The sequence below is a fragment of the Squalius cephalus genome (assembly GCF_949319135.1).
Source record: "Squalius cephalus genome assembly, chromosome: 7".
NCBI lineage: Eukaryota > Metazoa > Chordata > Actinopteri > Cypriniformes > Leuciscidae > Squalius > Squalius cephalus.
In genome coordinates, this window is record NC_137128.1 from 19,081,411 (window position 1) to 19,101,621 (window position 20,211).

Consider the following 20,211-nt stretch of genomic DNA (forward strand, 5'->3'; position numbering starts at 1 on the left):
ATATTACTCAGTACTTAAATGTATAATTACACTGCAACAAGGACACCTTAAAATAAAGTGTAAGCAGATCCTGTAAGAGCTTAATCATAGTTCCTCTCTCGGGCTGCTCTCAGAGACTGGCGTAGGAGTCTTTTCGCCACGACTGCGGTCTCCACGGACGTGATGACGGTCCCAGTCAGTGTTCACCGTCTCATCATTCCAGATGGTGGAGGTCTCTGTGTCGCTGAAATACCCCGACTCCCCAGTGTAGTGTGTGGGAAAGAGCAGCAGGGGTTCTACAGAAAAAGCCTTCAAGTCTCTCGGTTTGAAATGAGACATGTATTCCTCCCTACAGACAGAGGGAACACTACAGTTAGCTCACAGAAAGAAGTTTACATTAAAATAACGCGATCATCAACATTAACCAGCATATAAATCCAAACTGCCTAATGTTAGCAAATGAAATGTCCATCCAGGACGGGCTATAGGACTGTGAAGTTTTGGGGGAGTTGATGGACTTGATCTAGTCCATTTATGTTTTGATCATTGTTCTGAATCTGATCCAGATCAGTCTTTGTCTTTGACAAAAATGTTCAATTGTTGATAAAAAAGAAACTCATGAAGCTAGAATAAAACGTTTGTTGTTTAGTTCAAAAGCAGAGGGTCTGCTCTTTCCTTTGATATATTGCATATTCAGATATTCAGACAACCAAATATTCTGGGCACCATGAAACTGTTGTGAAAATGATCAAAAATGCTGGTGGTGGCTGGCAACTTTTTTCAAAATGGCTGGCGGGGAAAGAGTTAAGAAATGTTAATTACTAACATCTACGACACTTACTTGGGGTGCTTGTTAAACATAACAGGCAGGAACTCATCCACGGGCAGCATCTTGCTAAGAGGCTGGGCTTCCAGAAGCGTCTTTGCCCCCTGCAGTGAAAGGGCATAGCCTAGTGTCCAATAAGAGTAATCCGGGCTCACCAGGTTCTTCACTCCCTCCACCCAGCGCTCTGGATGCTTAATTTGCAATCGTTTACGCCCCACGTAACTTAAAGAGAAGAGGAAAAACGGAACAGACAAAGGAAACACAATTTCTAATTATCAATGTAAATTTTATACATTTATGAAATGTTCATTTGTGGACCTCAAGAAGACCAGTGACAACTTTGTGGAAGCTATGATGATGGATCAGAATAGAGAACTGTGAAGTTATCATAATAAAACCACAACTCACATTAAGTCCCACTGGAGGCCTGATTGTTTCACATCCTTCATGATGGTGTTGAGGCGGCTCTTGAAGTTGGTTTCAAACCTGACATCATCCTCCAGTACGAGCACCTGCTGTTGCTGGAGCTCCACCACCTGAGAGCGACACACAACAAAAAGAAGTCATGCACATAAAGTGACTCACACAGCATCGAAAGTCACTTGTAATTCATACAGTATTACACTCTTGAAAAGAAAAGTTCCAAAATAGTTTTTTTTCAGTGATGCCATAGAAGAACCACTCTGGTTTATCAAAGAACCTTTGACTAGCATTTTATAACCACAAGGACCTTTTTCCACTTTGAGTGTGGAACGGAGGCAAGCTTGTAAGAGCTGTGCATGTAAACCTCACTCCCCTGGTCTCAAGAATCACGCTGGTGACTGAAGCTATAGACTGCGGTCTTTTGTTAGAGCACCTGCCTTTTACCCGACTGGTTACATTTGGTGCCGTGACCCGGTTTAGGGAGGTGAGTGTAACAGGTTATATTTACATCCACACCTTTTGTTTCAATCGTAATGAATTCATTCCAATTGGTGAATCCGAATTGAATCCGAAATAGATTTTTTGACATGCACACACATTGAAAAACATCAAAACGTCAAAAAATCTATTTCGGATTCAATTCGGATTCACCAATTGGAATGAATTCATTACGATTGAAACAAAAGGTGTGGATGTAAATATAGCCTGTTACACTCACCTCCCTAAACCTTGTCTCCTACATGGCTTCTTTTCTTTGTTTTAAAGTGCAGACTTAATATTTATCTATTCCGGGTCCTTATTAGGAGATGACGAGTACATGAACCGTTATGCCGTGCTGCTTATATTTATGAAACAGTAATAACGCCTCTTCCCGCTCCCAAAAGAAAGTGTCCGTGGATGAGAGTATTAAGTGAGGACTGATGGGACATTGTTCTGCTCCACCTCACAGATGATGAGTGGTAGGAGAATTTTAGAATAACACGAGTCATTTATGGCATTTTATTTAACAACTGCAGCTCATTCCGCACGTCATACGGCATTACGCCATTTCTACGTAACTGCACACGGTTTTCAATCCGATCGAGTGTTTACATGTTTTCTCGATCAGATTAGAAAAGGAATAAACCACCCCTTTCAATACTTTTAATACAAAAAAGGCTTTTCAGTCCGAATGAGCTGTCAGTCCGATTACTAATGGATTATTTAAGCCGCTGATTCGAATCCCGCTCAGAGCAGGTCGAGTAGGATCGGTTACATTTGGTGCCGTGACCCAGATGGGAGTGAGCTTTTGGGGGGGGGGGGGGTGAGTGTAACGGAGGCAAGCTAGTAAGAGCTGTGCGTGTAAACCTGACTCAAAAAGGGGTTCTAGCCTTTTGCCTCCCACTGTATGTGGAAAACGCTGGTTCGAATCCCGCTCGAAGCGGGTCGAGTAGGACCAGCTACACATGTTAATGTAGCAGCTTATTGTAGGGCATCATGTTTTGCTGTATACCTTTTTCCAGATGCTGTAATGACTAAGGAAGCAGCCGATTTCACCCTTAGTTAGCACACGATCAGAGTAAGGATCTTTATATCCAGGAAGCATCTCAATTCCTAAAGCCCTTAGCTGAGTTGAATTCAGGGTTCTGGGAGAGAGGAGACACAATAAGTCGTATTTGACTGTGGCATGTTGTGTAGTAGAAAAATACACTTTGCATTGAGAAGCAGAGATGAAGGATAAACAATAGGGTGAACTCTGATATTGTGTGACTGGTGCAAAAGTGTGAGTTATAATATCATACTTGCCATCCACCGCATCGGTGAGGGTGACATCTATGCCCAGCACCTCCAACGAGCGCAGCATACGGTCTCTGCGATCCTCCCGGCGTTTTAGATTGATCAAGTAGACCTAAAAAGGGGAGAAGATAATGCTACTGTAATAGTTCCATTCTGATTCCTATGAGGATTGCATATGGACACAGATTGAAAAGTTTTTTCAATATTCTACATTTAGTATTTCTGTTGTCAGTATCTATACCTGATTGAATGCCATGGTGTCTTTGGGTTTGGAAGCAATCTGCAGGTAATGTGAAGTTTCCATTTTGAAGTCAACTGAGGAAGATAAACTTCAGGTTATTTGTCTTTTAAGTGCAAAGAAACATTTTCAGAAAGAAGCTCATAATTAAACGAATTAGTGATTTATTGGAGCTTGTAGATTGGATAATACATTTTGAATGATTATATAAAGGTGTTTAAATTAATTAAAAGTTTATTAATTTAAAGAATTTTAATTAAAGGTTTGCTTATTCACAGTGTTAGTCAATTAATTTTGTCCCAAAAAACTGTCAAATGTTAGTTTTTAATAATTGTTTTTCCACAACATTTAAACTGTCAATTTAAGTCAAACTTGTTTGTATATTGCTTTTCACAACATGTTGTAGCAGATTACAGGGTGAATTTTTTGCTTCCTTAGTTAAACGGAAAATCATATAAAAAATATTTATATCTGCATGCCTTATAGTTGCATTTAGCAGATTAGAGCTGGTTAATAACATGGTTTACATTTTGAGCATTTGAGATATATAGTATATATCACCTTACATGGGTATAATGCATGTATGTGGATAAAGGTGAACATACTTATATATCCAACTTTAAAGAGCTAGGTGATAATATAGTTATATTTTGCACCGAAATAAATAATCCAGAAGAGATCTGCTATAATTTGTATCTCTGTATTTGATACTGCAGATAAAGTTGGATATAATATATATATTGAACTTTATAGAGAGCTGTACTATAATAGAGTTTACATTTTGTGACACTCACGCACCTGAGATTTGCTATATAGTATATTATATTGCTTTCGGTGAGTATACTGTATGTATGCAGGTGGTAAAGTAGGATGTACTATATCCAACTTTTAAATATATATCACTTGGCAATAAATAATAGTTTTCAGTGTTTAGTTTACATTTTTCAGTGATATAACAATCAAACAGTTGAGATTTGCGCAAAACTCTTATGGTTAGTTCTTGGGGTGTTTAATAAATGATTCAATAAATTATCTTTTTGGATAGGGCATGAAGTTTTGAGCTCTGTAAGTAATACTGTGTTTTATTTTCTTTTTCGTTTTTTGAATTATTTAAACATGCCGATTTCATAATAAAGTCAAGCTAATCTAATGACCGAAGACAACAGGGTCGGAAAGAGCAGAAAGAATGTGTGAGAGATGTCACAGAGGAGTGAAAACTCTCTCTTTCCTGTGAAAACTATACGGAAAAGCATACAGTAAAGTGTCTGTGTAAGCTAGAGGATCAGGAAGGAGTAGTGGTGAATGGATGGCCCACACCTCTGCTTCACAGTTTATTCACTCACAACTATTGTACTAATAGGCTGCTGTATTTAACATCACCTCACTGTACAAAGTCTCTCAGTTTAAAATCTGTTTTTGCCTGAGAAGACTTTTGTCAATTCTTCATATTGTTTTGTGATTTAGTGATACACACTTAGTGCCTCGGTGACAGTGTGGCTGAAGCTCTCCACCTCCTCCTCCAGAGTCTGCTTTGTCTCCAAAGGCAGTGGCAGGTACCCATAATGCTCTTTGTTACATAAGAACATCTGCACACCTGTAAAGATAATAACATCTAAAAAGTCCTATTCATGATATCAATACAGTGATTCAGTGATGCAAACAGAGTTCAAGCTAGTTTTTAGTCCGCTACCCCCACACTGGTTAAACGGTGGGGTTGTGTGACCTTGTTCGATGGAGGCGTGTTAAAGTCAAAATTTCAAATCAAAATGTGCGTTTTTTGGCTTTTAGTATGAATATATTAGCCTTACTTTAAGTGTGCTCCAAAACAATGGCAAAATTCGCATTTAGAAGATATAAGCATTCAAAACTTCTCACTTTCGCCAATATGGATCAATGATTTCGATGACATCTGATCATGATGCACTTTAGCTTCTCATCAAATATTTTGTCCAATCAAATGATTTCTAGAGTCTAAAGTGTCTCGCCCCTTACACTGTAAATAGATGCTGAAGCTGCGGCTGAAATTGGTCACTTGTTCACACATTTATTATTTTCAGGGTGAATGGCACGTAGTGCACCACAGGGGATAGAGAACGATTCAGACAGTGTAAATATGCTTTCCATTGGGGCGAATGAAGTCTGGTTTCACATAGTGTCACGTGATTTGCGAACCGGTCCAGAGACACGACAGCACAGAGCGGATCATATACGAGTTGCTGTAGACCAGAAAACGAATCGGATCTGAATTTTGCACAGAATACTATAAGTGATTTGAAGGAGAAACGGTTAGAGATTAGGAGGAAACTGCGGCTCTACCGAGCTCAACGGCTCGGTGTTTGGTGTTTTTAGCCCCCAACGGCGCCTTCCAGGCAGCGAGGGGATGGTTTAAGGTTGAGGTTAGGGTTAGTTGCCTGGAAGGAGCCATTGGGGGCTAAAAACACCGTCGAGCTGTGTTCTCTTACGAGAGGTTCTCTCGTATTGCGTAGTTACTACGCTACGGGAAAGCCTTTCTTTCTCGAGATACTGAAGCCAAAAATTATCCTTAATTTTTATAATCTTGTCAACGCAGTGCGGCAGCCTGCAGACCTAGGGCAGGCTTACTAGCGTGCCCATTGGCTGCCCTGCGGCAACTGCAGCAGCCTACCGCTGAGCCCTTGGCGTGACGTCACGACCAATGAGCGCGCTTGGCGCGCTTAATGCGTCACAGCCCGCGAAAAGGGGTGTGGCTTAGCGTATAAAAGCGGGGCTCGGAGGCTGCTTCTCTGATTTCTGTCTTTTCAGCGAAGCGCTACGCATCGCTGCTCTCTGAGGAAGCCGCCGTCGAAACAAGCGACCAGCACGCCGAGGATCTCAGCCTGAGGACGCCGGCCGCCTTCGCCGCCTTCAGCTTTCCCTGCCTGCTTCGCTATCCGGCGAATATATCCTTTTACTGCTCTGTGTTGTATGTGTTTGTGTGTTCGCCCCGCGACACACTTTGCATCTAAAAGAGCGCGAGGCGTTGTTGCAAATGCCTCGCTCATCCTGTGGCTCGTGCAGAGCCGCGCTCAGCGACGGAGACCGCCACGTGATCTGCGCTCTCTGCCTGGGTTTCGACCACGCAGCCCGCGCCCTTCACGGGCGGCTGCGAACAGTGTGAGGACTTGCCGATGTCGACCTTGCGGGCTCGACTCGCCATGTTTCACGATCCTCCACCTTCTCCGGCTGCCTCTTCCGGGCCGCGTAAGAAAAAACGCCGCTCTCAAAGGCCTTCCGAGCCGGTGGTTATAGCTGAGTGCTCGCCGGAGCCCCTCCCGCGAGCCTCGCTCTCTCCTTCTCCCCCGCCCTTCACCGACGCGCAGCGGCCGGCCTCTGCCCGCACTGCCGTCGCATCAGGGGGTGAAGCAGACCAGCTGGTTACTCCCCTCTGTCAAGCCGCGCAAACGGCGCCGCTCACAAGGGATGTCAGAACGGACGGTCACGGGCTATAGCTTCCTTTACGTTACAAGGAAGCTACCCCCCCCCCCCGGATGACGCACGCCCTCTCCTCCTCTGTTCGAGCCGCGCAAGGCGCCGCTCACAAGGAATGTCAGAAGTAGACGGTCACGGGCTGGCTTCCTTTACGTTATAAGAAAGCTACCCCGCGCCTCGGTCGCGCGCGTCACTCTCCGGCCACCTCCGTTTCTCACACATTTCTCAGTCCCCTCCTAGCTCAGGCGACTAGAAATATCTATATTGCAGTAAACGAGCCTGTTGTTATACACGCACGCCTGCAAACAAACGATGTCACAGCACATAATGACATCTTCCCGCTCTCTCTCCCTTTGTTCGAGCCGCGCAACTGCGCCGTTCTCAAGGGATATCAGAGCGGACGTCACGAGCACCGGCGAAAGGAGGAAGAGAGAGTGATTTCGTCCCGCTTAGGCCGGACTTCCTCCAATCCTCGCATATTTCTCAGTCCCCTCTAAGTTCAGGCGGCTGGAAATACTAATACTGCAGTAAACGAGCCTGTTTTAATACACGCGCGCCTGCAAACAAACGCTCGGTCATATGCTCGCACTGACTGGAAGCTCATGTGTGCCCCTGTGGCTCAGTGGCAGAACATTAGGCTTCCGCACCAGAGATCCGTGTTCGAATCCGGCTCTGGCAGCAGAAAAACTTTTTTCTGCTTGCTTCTCCGAGTTCGCGGCCAGCTTTCTTACATACAGAAAGCAAACCCGCATCTCACGGGATACATATTTCTCAGTCCCCTCTAAGTTCAGGCGGCTGGAAATACTAATACTGCAGTAAACGGGCCTGTCTTAATACACGCGCGCCTGCAAACAAACGCCGAAACGAAACACGACGCTCGGTCATATGCTCGCACTGACCGGAAGCTCATGTGTGCCCCTGTGGCTCAGTGGCAGAACATTAGGCTTCCGCACCAGAGACCCGTGTTCGAATCCGGCTCTGGCAGCAGAAAAACTTTTTTTTCTGCTTGCTTCTCCGAGCTCGCGGCCAGCTTTCTTACATACAGAAAGCAAACCCGCATCTCACGGGATAAATATTTCTCAGTCCCCTCTAAGTTCAGGCGGCTGGAAATACTAATGCTGCAGTAAACGGGCCTGTTTTAATACACGCGCGCCTGCAAACAAACGCCGAAACACGACGCTCGGTCATATGCTCGCACCAACTGGAAGCTCATGTGTGCCCCTGTGGCTCAGTGGCAGAATATTACGCTTCTGCACTGGAGAACCGTGTTCAAATCCGGCTCTGGCGGCAGAAAAATATTTTTTTCTGCTGGCTTCTCCGAGCTCGCGGCCAGCTTTCTTACATACAGAAAGCGAACCCGCATCTCACAGGATGGTGCATGAGTATTTATGAGCGTCTAAACATATGAGCCATCAAAGCATTTGCTCTATAACGCCGATGGTGTTACAAGTGTAGAAAATGTGCCCACTCCCATGTGCTCACTGCTACACACAAAACACAGTCTCCCCGGTAACGCTCACAGAGCGCACTCTCATAAAGCGGACACATGCCGCTTGAGTACTAAGTGTAGTAAATGTGCCCACAACTCTGTGCTCACACCTAGCTGCTGCCCGCTCTATCACACAGTTACCCCGGGTTGCAGATCCTCTAAAGCTCACAAACATTCCGGCTCTGGCCGAAGGTGTCATAAGTGTAGAAAATGTGCCCACTCCCATGTGCTCACTGCTTCACACAAACATGGTCCCCATGGTAACGCGCATAGAGCGCTCTCTCATAAAGCGGACACAAGCCGCTCGAGTACTAAGTGTAGTAAATGTGCCCACAACTTTGTGCTCACACCTACCCGCTGCTCGCTCTGCCATTCAGTTACCTCGGGTCGCACACCCTCTAAGCTCCCAAACACTGGCCGTGTCATAAGTGTAAACTCTGCGCCCGCTCACGTGCACGCGCACTCACTTTTAGACATTACAATCCCCACGCCGCTTTCGCGCCAGGGGTGTTTGTCAGCAAATCACGCTCCATCCTCTGGGACCGAGCTACCGAACGCTGTACAGCCGGCCAATACTGTTTACCAGCCCCCGTGTTCGAGCACCAGCGGCGCGCACGCCGCTCCATCCTCTCTGATACAGGTTCCCCAATCCCGCGCAGCGCGGCGATCTGAACCCAGAGTCCATTCGACCCCTAGCTATGCATGCGGAAGCATGGGAAGCTATTCAGGGCGCGTCAGAATGGGTGCTGAGTACTATAAAACACGGCTATTCGCTTCAATTCGCTCGTCGCCCTCCGCGCTTTCTAGCACAGACGGATACGAAAGTGAGTTCAGAAGCTGCGCACCTGCTTCAAGCTGAAATAGCGAAGCTGCTGCGCAAAAGGGCTATACAACAGGTTCATCCTTCTCTGAGCGAGTTGAGCTTTTACAGCCGCTACTTCCTCGTACCCAAGAAGGACGGAGCGTTAAGACCTATTTTAGATCTGAGACATCTGAACAAAGCCCTCATGAGACGGCCGTTCAAAATGATCACAACCAGAAAAATCCTCGCGCAGATTCGCCCAGGAGACTGGTTTATCTCTCTCGATCTAAAAGACGCATATTTTCAGATCCAGATAACTCCCCGTCACAGGCCATTCTTGAGATTCGCCTTCAACGGTCGAGTATATCAGTACACAATCCTGCCCTTCGGCCTGTCTTTGGCACCCCGTACATTACGAAATGCATGGACACGGCTCTCGCTCCCCTGAGAAAACAGGGAATGCGAATACTGAATTATCTGGACGATTGGCTTATTCTAGCGCTGTCAGAGACGGAACTTGTGTCTCACAGAACAGGGCTTCTCAGCCATCTGGAGGATCTGGGTCTCTCGGTCACTGGACCAAGAGCTCGCTATCGCCCCGTCAGTCAATTTCCTTCTTGGAATAGAACTGGACTCGGTGGCTATGACGGCCAGACTGTCGGAGCAGCGCGCGTGCCGCATCCGCCTCCTCGCCGCATCCCTCCAAATAGGCAGCCGGGTTCCGCTGAGGACATTCCAGCGTATCCTGGGGCATATTGCCTCAGCTGCAGCAGCGCTCCAGCTGGGCTTACTGCGCATGCGCCCGCTTCAACGCTGGCTGAAAGCGCGCGTGCCCCACCGAGCCTGGGCGGCCGGCGGCTTGTGAGTCAAAGTGAATCAGAGCTGCATTTCAGCCCTCCAGCCCTGGCTGGCAGCCGAATGGTATCACACAGGAGTGACTATGGGAGTGATTTCACACCGGAAAGTTGTCTCGACAGACGCTTCCAACCTAGGTTGGGGAGCGCTCTTCGAAGGCAGACCGGTCTATGGCCGCTGGTCAGACCAGGAGAATCTCCTACACATAAACTGTCTAGAGATGCTCGCGGTCGAGAAAGCGCTCAAACACTTCCTCCCATTCCTCCACGGTCACCATGTTCTAGTCCGCACGGACAATACATCGGTAGTGGCCTATGTGAATCGCCAGGGCGGTGTCAGATCAAAGACGCTCTGCACCCTGGCGGAACGCCTCCTCGTGTGGGCTCAGCACTCTGCGCTCGCTGAGAGCCGCGCATGTGCCTGGCCACCTGAACGAGGGCCCCGACAGACTGTCCAGGGACAACGTTCCCCCTGGGGAGTGGTCTCTACACCCCCAAACAGTCCAGTCACTGTGGCGCCGTTTCGGCAAAGCGAAAGTCGACCTTTTTGCGTCAAAAGACAACGCTCATTGCCCAGAGTTCTTCTCGAAGAACGAGGACGCGCTGGCCCAGACCTGGCCCAGCGGCCCGCTGTATGCTTTTCCCCCGGTCTCTCTGCTGCCTCAGGTCATCAAGAGAATCAGGGAAGCGCGCCACACAGTGCTCCTCTTAGCCCCATACTGGGAGAACCAAGCTTGGTTCCCGGATCTAATACAGCTGGCAGACTCAGCCCCCCGGCCGATACCGGTGAAGAGAGACCTTCTCTCTCAAGCCCGCGGCTCGATATGGCATCCCCATCCAGAGCGCTGTCTCTGCATGCGTGGAGCCTCAACGATTACACGCTGATCTGCCAGACGGGGTCATGAACACGATCATACAATCTAGAGCCCCCTCTACGAGGCGGCTCTACATGTCGAAATGGTCAGTGTTTAACAGATGGTGCACTGCTAAGGGGCTCGATCCACAGACATGTGGGGTATCGCGAGTACTGTGTTTCCTTCAAGAGTTACTGGACGCGGGCAGGTCCCCCTCCACGCTCAAAGTCTATGTCACGGCCATTTCAGCGCTCTCTGTTCAGAGCTGGGCCGCGCATTAGGAAGGAACGAGTTCGTCATCCGCTTCCTTAGAGGAGCCAGGAGGATGAACCCCCCGCGACCCCCCTCGGTTCCTATGTGGGATCTTTCACTGGTCTTGGAGGCCCTGAAAGCGCATCCCTTCGAACCCTTGGAAACTGTGGATATGAAATACCTCACGCTCAAAACCGTTTTTCTGATAGCACTGTCTTCAGTCAAACGAGTGGTGGAACAGCTCTTTGTTTCGTTTGGCGGGCGCACCAAGGGTCTCGCCGCCTCGAAACACAGCCTGTCCAGATGGATAGTGGACGCTATTGCTGCTGCTTATGCGTCTAAAGACCTGCAGTGCCCATTGGGCATTCAAGCTCACTCCACCAGAGGCATGGCCTCGTCGTGGGCGTGGTCCAGCGGGATTCCCATTCATGACATTTGTGCAGCGGCAGGCTGGGCCTCCCCCTCCACATTTGTTAGGTTTTACAACCTGGATGTTCCCGCCTTGCAGGCGAAAGTGTTATCAGTCTAAGTCTCGCGTATGCCAGCCCACTATCTGTGCGCGGGCTACGTTGTGTGATTTAGCTCTACTGGTTGAGCTGCACTATACAGGGAATTGTCAGTTCGGACCGGCCGTGCCGCTCCTAACCCCCTAGTGTGTGCTTATGTACGGCGCTAGCCCTCTGTGGGCCGCCCGGCTCTCTGCTATCACGTTCCCCGGGCTCTCCCTGGGACTCATTCAGTGGATGCTGGGCGCGCACGGCGTTGACAAGGGTGTTCCCGTAGCGTAGTAACTACGCAATACGAGAGAACCTCTCGTAAGAGAACGTTTCGGTTACTAACGTAACCTCTGTTCTCTCTAGAAGAGGGAACGAGTATTGCGTAGCCCGCCGTGCTCGCGCCACGAGCTCATTCGCTTCATGCGACAGAAACCAGAGAAGCAGCCTCCGAGCCCCGCTTTTATACGCTAAGCCACACCCCTTTTCGCGGGCTGTGACGCATTAAGCGCGCCAAGCGCGCTCATTGGTCGTGACGTCACGCCAAGGGCTCAGCGGTAGGCTGCTGCAGTTGCCGCAGGGCAGCCAATGGGCACGCTAGTAAGCCTGCCCTAGGTCTGCAGGCTGCCGCACTGCGTTGACAAGATTATAAAAATTAAGGATAATTTTTGGCTTCAGTATCTCGAGAAAGAAAGGCTTTCCCGTAGCGTAGTAACTACGCAATACTCGTTCCCTCTTCTAGAGAGAACAGAGGTTACGTTAGTAACCGAAACGATATAGGCCTACTAAACGCTATATCTGGTTATCTGGTCTCAATAACGTTCTCAAAACAAAAACATTATTTATACTCTACATTGTTCATAGAATTAGTTTTTGTTTCAAACGTTTTAGTTAGATGTTCATCTAACATTTTTTAAATGGTAATAGATGTTCAGAGAGCAATCAAAAGTAAAAGTCCCATAATGCTTGCAAAATGAAAAACTGGACATTTTGATCAGAAATTTAATGGGAATGTAAGCAAAACATTCTTAGAAATTTTTTTATCTGTGGAATCAGTTAACACCTCATGACATTTCAGAGGAATGAATCAATTGCTGGCAAATTATTTAGTTAAATTGAAATACAAATACAAAAGCAAACATCTAGCATAGGTTGCGACTCAATGGGCTCCTCTTTAATCAGACTTACAGTAAAGTACAGTGGAATGTATTGTCATAATTACAGGTATAATGGATTTGTTACCTGCTTGTCTTGCAGAAAATGCAAAAGCCATGATATCATCCAGGGCCCAAAGATAGTAATGGTGCAGAGGGTAAAAGGCCAGGGCTGCGCTAGCACTGCGCCGCAGGTCTATCAGCATTGTGGAGTGAATCATGGGAACTGGGTGGCAACCGGTACGCTTCCAGTTCCGAATGGGTACATAATGTGGTGTTCGCTTATAATACCCCTGCAGAGACGAAAGAGATGCTCAACATTTTCAAGATTCACAAAAGATTCAGATAATTAATTTTTTTTGGTGAAATACTCAAATACATTATGCAGAAAAAAGGAGAAACAATGAATATTCTTACTATTCTAACTTGCAGTGTATTGTTTTATCAAGTATTCATATTAAATGTTTAGTTCCTGTCCTCACTTTCTACAGTTTACATCGATTCACCAGTAGGTGGCAACAGGGGAGTCATTATTAAATGGATCACGTCGTAGATCGATGATTTATTCAAAAACAAGGACGGTTGATTCTGCTTTCACTTCCTAACTGTTTTCGTTGATGGGGCAAAAATAGACAACGTAACTGGCAACCATGTGTCGAAAATGTAAGTTATTCAATATTAACTTCTTCACTGAACTGTTGTAGGCTTCCCATAGTGACGCTTGCGCACATTTGCGTTACACTTTTCATTGAATAGGTCAGGCTGTGTTAATACAGTGCCTATATTATTTAAATACCAGTAAAGTTTAGTCTATAATATATATTTTTTGGGGATAAATATAACACAATATAGCGTTCAGATTACGTGAAAAGAGTTTTTTTGCATTGCAAATGACAATAAAAATAATAGATAAATACAAAACTATTGATTTATAGAGGTTGATTATGTTGTTATTGTAATATACTGTATGCACAAACATTTAAGTAGATCAAGAGCACTTAGAGACTGGCTGTATTATGACATTCTCAGTGCAAACATCTGTCACAGTGTCTGGTTTGTGTTTTCCTGGTAACCACTAGAGGTCCTCTTTCCCTCACGGTGTCATTTACTTCTTGAACTGCATTTCCCACAATCCCTGTCTGGACTCATCACTGTATCATTGCACTCAGCTGTTCCCCATTATCATTGTTAGTTCTGTGTTATATATACCCTGCCTGTTTAGTATTTGTTACGGAGTCCTTGTTTTATGTCACCAAACTTCCGATGTCTGTATCTGCCTGGTTCTTATTTGTTTCTTGTGTTTTGGATTGCCTTGTTGGATTTTTGACCTTTGCCTGGACTGGTTGTGAGTACGGATTACCCAAATAAATAACTGCACTTGGATCTGTCTTTCCCCGTGTGTGTGTATTGTGACAACATCAAAATGAGTGTGGGTTTCAATTCTCTGATTGATGGAAATGTTTTTGCAAAATCATAGGTAATGTAATTGTTCCACCAAGAATTCCCCTATCAACATGATTATTTAAATTATAATAATAAGTTGATATAATGCAAACAAACAGCATATAGGCTACATTTGATTAACAACATCTGTGCTCACATTAGGTCTGTCTTTAAAGGTTTATGTTATCATTAAAAATCAATTCCCCTATGGAAAAAAGAAATGACAGACAGAACCCAAACGTAAATCCAACATGTACAAATAAATCTACTCTACTTTCCTGCAAAACTATAGACCTGCTATTTTAAAGTTTGTTTTTTTGTTTGTTTGTAACTCAGCTAAGAGGTCACAGCATGACATATCGATCTATTGTGGTCGCGTCTTCACGTAGTATAAAGTTCACCAAATCTGAACTTTAAAATGAGGCGGAATGCTAAATTTCTTTACATTATCTGTGGTGTCATGAACAACTGGCTCAATTAGGCAATCCCTTTCAGAATGATGCATCTCCAAATCCTAAATGTACACGACTTGCTATAATCATGAACGGCCACCCCTAAACTTACCCTTGTGGTTTACGGCAAATTGGGTAAAGTGTTCAACAATCACCCATCGTGGTTTAAAAATAGCATAATGGGGTCCTAATGATACATGACTGACCATAGAAACTGATTGTAGACCACGCTGATCTCCTGGAAGTGGAAGTCATTGTAACGAAAACTTTAGCCTGTACCTGTGAGGTCATACCACACCAAAAGTTTGAATAGAGTGTCCTTGACTCTAGCATTGGAGCGACCAGCGTCCGATTCTCAGCAATCAGATGATTCAGCACTTGTGTGTTTGTCAGCAGGTTATCACTGTCTGCAAACTAGAGGACAAATCATGCAAACAATCATATAAACCTTTCAAAAATCATCATTCGACTCAAATGACACATTCCCTTCCCCATCCACTGAATTTTAATTGGGGGAAAAAAAGCACACTTTTAAGCCTGTAAAGCCTGACATATAAAATAATAGTAAGAAAAATATTTTCTTTATTTTTTATTATTAATTAGGCTATAATTTGAGCATATTTCATACATCAGGCTTTTATGTTTCATATAGTATGAGATAGTGAGAATATGGAGCTTATATTTGAGAAGGGAAATATACACAAACTGAGCAGAAATATGCAATTTGGTGCAGTTACTGATTTTTTATATGGCTAAAGAGTAAGATGAAATTCTGAAAGTACTAACAACAGAAAGCATATTTCTCAATTTCGTCCAATAATATGACTTATATTAAATGCTTAGTTTGGTCACACTTTAGAAAAGGGTCCAATTCTCACTATTTACTAACTATTAGCTACAATTTTTGTCTCAATAAACTCCTAATTACTGCTTATAAATAGTTAGTATGGTAGTTGTTAAGTTTAGGTTTTAGGATTAAGAATGTAGAATATGATCATGCAGAATAAGGCATTAATATGTGCTTCATAAGTACTAATAAACAGCCAATACCCTAGTAATATGCATGCATTCTAATAAACTAGTTAATACTGAAAATTGGATCCTAAACTAAAGTGCTACCCATAGTTTTATGATCAATGCTCTGTAGTTTTTTGTTTGTTTGTTTTAGGGGGCAAAACATATAATGCAGTGCAAAACAATGATGACTGAGATGTAAAAATATGATCATATTTGATACTCAGATTTTATCATAATTTTTCTAAAATTTATGTATGGATTAACAGTTGCTTCGGACAGGTCAGTAAGTGTTCTACTTGAAATATTAATGACTAATAATTACTAATAACTGAAAACTGTTAAAGGGACTACAGCAATAACTGTTTTCTGTTTCTTTTATTTTTTATTTTTTACTTCATCAGAATAGTATGAAACTTGGAAAAGGTCAAAACGTGGTTAACAGGTAATAAATGGATCACAACTATTCTGTACATATAATTCAGTACCATAAAATCTCCTAAAAATACAAATTGTCGAACTAAAACATAGTACTTTCATTTCACTGAACCCCCCCCCCCCCCCCCCCAGTTATTTTTGACCGCCACGCGAGCAGCACCAGAGTGTCAATAGTAGTTAAATATGGTATGATAATAACAGACAGTTGTGACGCACATACAGTGGGGGAAATAGCTATTTGATCCCTTCTGATTTTGTAAGCTCGCCCACTTACAAAGAAATGAAGGGTCTATAATTTCTATAGTAGGTTTATTTTAATGGATAGAGACTGAATATCAACCCAAAAATCTAGAAAAAAAAACACATTAAAAAAGGTTATAAATTGATTTGCATTTCAGTGAGTGAAATAAGTATTTGATCCCCAAGCAAAACATGCCTTAGTACTTGGTGGAGAAACCTTTTTTTGGCATCACAGAGGTTAGAAGTTTCTTGTAGTTGGTCACCAGGTTTGCGCACATCTCAGGAGGGATTTTGGTCCATTCCTCTTTACAGATACTCTCAAAATCCTTAAGGTTTCTTGGCTGTTGCTTTGCAACTCGAAGTTTCAGCTCCCTCCACAGGTTTTCTATAGGATTAAGGTCTGGAGACTTGCTAGGCCACTCCAAGACCTCAATGTGCTTCTTCTTGAGCCACTCCTTTGTTCCCTTGGCGGTATGTTTTGGGTCATTGTCATGCTGGAAGACCCATCTTCAGTGTTCTGGCTGAAGGAAGGAGGTTCTCGTGGAAGATTTGGCGGTACATGGCCCCGTCCATCAGCCCCTCAATACATTGAAGTCGTCCTGTACCCTTAGCAGTGAAACAGCCCAAAAGCATGATGTTTCCACCCCCGTGCTTGACTGTAGGCATGGTGTTCTTGGGGTCAGAGTCAGCATTTCTCTCCCTCCAAACACAGTGAGTTGAGTTGATGTCAATTTTGGTCTCATCTGACCACAGCACTTTCTTCCAAGCCTTCTCTGAATCATTAGATGTTCATTGGTAAACTTCAGACGGGCTTGAACATGTGCCTTCTTGAGCAGGGGGACCTTGTGGGCGCTGCAGGATTTCAGTCCATTGGGGCGTAGTGTGTTACCAATGGTTTGCTTGGTGACTGTGGTCCCAACTGCCTTGATATCATTAACAAGCTCCTCCGTGTAGTTCTGGGCTGATCCCTCGCCTTTCTCATGATCATCATTACCTCATGAGGCCAGATCTCGCATGGAGCTCCAGACCGAGGGCGATTGATTTTTCCTTTAGTATTTCTTCCATTTCCGATTAATCACACCAACAGTTGTCTCATTCTCTCCAAGCTTCTTGCTGATGGTCTTGTAGGCCCATTCCAGCTTTGTGCAGGTCTACAATCTGGTCCCTGACGTTTGACAGCTCTCTGGTCTTGCTCATGATGGTGGAGAGGTTGGAATGGAAGATACAGATTCTGTGGACAGGTTTCCACTGACATTAGGAGTACTTTCTTAAAGTGACAGGACTAATCTGTGTTTAACACGGGCACATAACCAATCTGTGGGAGGCAGAATTCTTGCTTTCACTCGATCAAATGCTAATCAATTTACAATCTTTATATAATGTGTTTTTCTGGATTTTTGGGTCGATACTCTGTCTCAATCCATTAAAATAAACCTACCATAAAAATGTGGGCGAACTTACAAAATCAGCAAGGGATCAAATAATTATTTCCCCCACTCTATAGAGACACTAGAAGCTGAGCTCAGCACAGAAGGAGAGGTCATCTCACCAGAATATAGTCTGCCCACTGTGCCCTGGCTGATGTGAGCGCAGCCTGCCTCAGCTTCATCACATGCGTTACCCGAGACTCCGTCCAGTGCTTGGGGCCCAGCTCATCCACATAACTGTAAATCAATATAATAACTAACCCAATGCTTACACAGACGCATGAGATGCTTCCTCTTTTATAAATATATTACATTTGTACTATTAAAAGTTTTATGCTACTTATGGTAGAGTAGATAGTGAGTTCTAACTTCTAGGAGAATGGTTATGAACATAATGTTTTGTAATATACTCCTTAATCTAAACCGGGCCGTTAATGTAATGTGCATGTGTTTTCACCTCTTCTCCTCCTCCATGGTCTGCAGTTGTACTGAATGATACAAAAGCTCCACTCCAGAGAGCCATTCATGCAGCATTGCAGTGGTGTTGTCAATATTGTGATCGGTAGCGGCCCTGACAAACAGAAAGTCCATGTTAAGACCAGAATTATACCATTTAGCCCATGTTGCAGTTTTTGGTAACACATTATTTTGAGGTGACGTATTTACATGTTACTGCATGCACTTACAATAGTCATGACAGTATGCATAATTACAAGTAACTAACCCAAACCCTAACCATAACTCTATAGTAAATACATGCTGTAATTGAATATTACATTGTAACTATACGTCACCTTAACGTCAACTTGCCATACAAAACTAACGTTCAAAAAGTTTGGGGTCAGTAAGATTTTTTTTAAAGAAATTAATTATTTCAATTCAGCAAAGGCATTGATCATTAAATTGATCAAAAGTAGCCGTAAAGACATTTATTACGTTACAGAACATTTCTATTTCAAATAAATGCCGTTCTTTTTAACTTTCTATTCACTGACGAATCCTGAGGAAAAACTTATCACGGTTTCCGCAAACATATTGAGCAGCATAACTGTTTTCAACATTGATGATGATAAGAAATGTTTCTTGAGCATCAAATCAGCATATAGATTTAAATATGTTTCTGTACAATTGAAGTCATGTCAACATATGTTTTTACATTACTTGAACTCATCAAAATAAGGTAAGCCAATTTAAACTTTATTTTTTAAGTTATACGAGATTCCTCTAATATTTTTATGTCAGTAGGAAATGAAAAGACTTACAAAGTAAAGTAGATTGAACTTAAAAAAATTAAATGAACTTAAATGAAGGATCATGTGAGAGGAGTGACAGGAGCAATTATGCTGAAAATTCAGCTTTGCATCACAGGAATAAATTACATTTAAGAATATGTTTAATTAAAATGATTATTGAGAGACTTCAAAAAGATTTAAAAAATCTTACTGGCTCCTAACTTTTGAATAGTAATGTACTCTTTTGTCCATTATTGTGTGTTGGTTTTATAATAATTATGTAATAAAATATAATATAAACAAGAATAAATTAAATGCTATTATTACTACTAATAATAATACTCTTATGTCTTTATTTGATTGGATTTTTAAATAATAATAATTATTGTTATTTATAAAAAGTTAATAAAATCAAATAAATAAATTATTATTATTATTAATATAAAAATAAATCATACAATAAGAACTAAGACGACATTATTATTGGTCACATTTTTGCTGTTTTTGGAGTGCAAACTGCCTGCTCCTTCATTTCTCCATTTGCTCATCTGCATTCTTTCACTTCACTGTGAGTCTTGTCATATTTACTTTTCAAGCTTTCCAGGATATTTCAGACTAAGGTGTAATTAAAAGCCTAGTGCTCCCTTCAATGTGTGGTCAAATACAAAACCACTGACATGTATTATATATCTGAGTGATAATAGTAACACATTATGGTAACTTTCAGCAATAAGACATTAAACTCATGTAATGAATTAAAGCACTTTCATGTTAACTCACATTTGAATCTGCACAATAGATTCAAATGTGTTTACGTGAAAGTTCTTTAATTCAATAAATCAGTTTAAGGCCATGTGGTGATCTGTTAAGATTTTAAATTTAATAATGAGGGATGATATTAATGCAAGTGTTACCATGATACATCCATTCCTATACCTTAATCTGATATGTCTTCCTATTAAAACACAAATCATTTTTCATAGAAATAAAGTTCACAAATTCTTTGGAAAATAACATTTGAAAAGCATTTGAAACATGAAACAAAAATGAGTTACCATATAGAGATGCGGTCTTTGGGATAATCCAGTCTCTCAATACATCCCAGAAAATAAGAAAGACTGTGTTCAGCGTTTCGGGCCAAAACCGCAATGACTACTTTGGGTTTGAGTAGAGATGTCTCTTGCAGAACAGGCTCCAGGTCAATGAGTGTATGAATAAAGCAGGGCCATGTCTGTAACAGTAACAGTCCAAACAGAAGCTTTCCAGATGCTCTCATGTCCGCCATAGTGTCTGAATGTGCAGAAGCATGCCGTATAGGACACCGGTGAGAGAGGTGAAGACGCACTGACTGGAGAGGTTTGAGTGTGCTCAGTCTAT

General features: G+C 43.3%; 1 protein-coding gene across 1 annotated transcript; it reads right to left on the reverse strand.

Moving 5' to 3' along the window:
• Positions 1–84: 84 nt before the first annotated feature.
• On the reverse strand, positions 85–20,119 carry colgalt2a (collagen beta(1-O)galactosyltransferase 2a; the record flags this gene model as incomplete). The annotated part of the gene is made up of 12 exons (XM_079876748.1): positions 85–328; positions 821–1,027; positions 1,214–1,341; positions 2,721–2,853; positions 3,010–3,116; positions 3,246–3,319; positions 4,717–4,836; positions 12,677–12,881; positions 14,763–14,897; positions 17,725–17,839; positions 18,060–18,173; positions 19,890–20,119. The coding sequence occupies 12 exons, from the start codon at positions 20,117–20,119 to the stop codon at positions 85–87; spliced, it is 1,812 nt and encodes a 603-aa protein (XP_079732874.1).
• Positions 20,120–20,211: the final 92 nt, after the last annotated feature.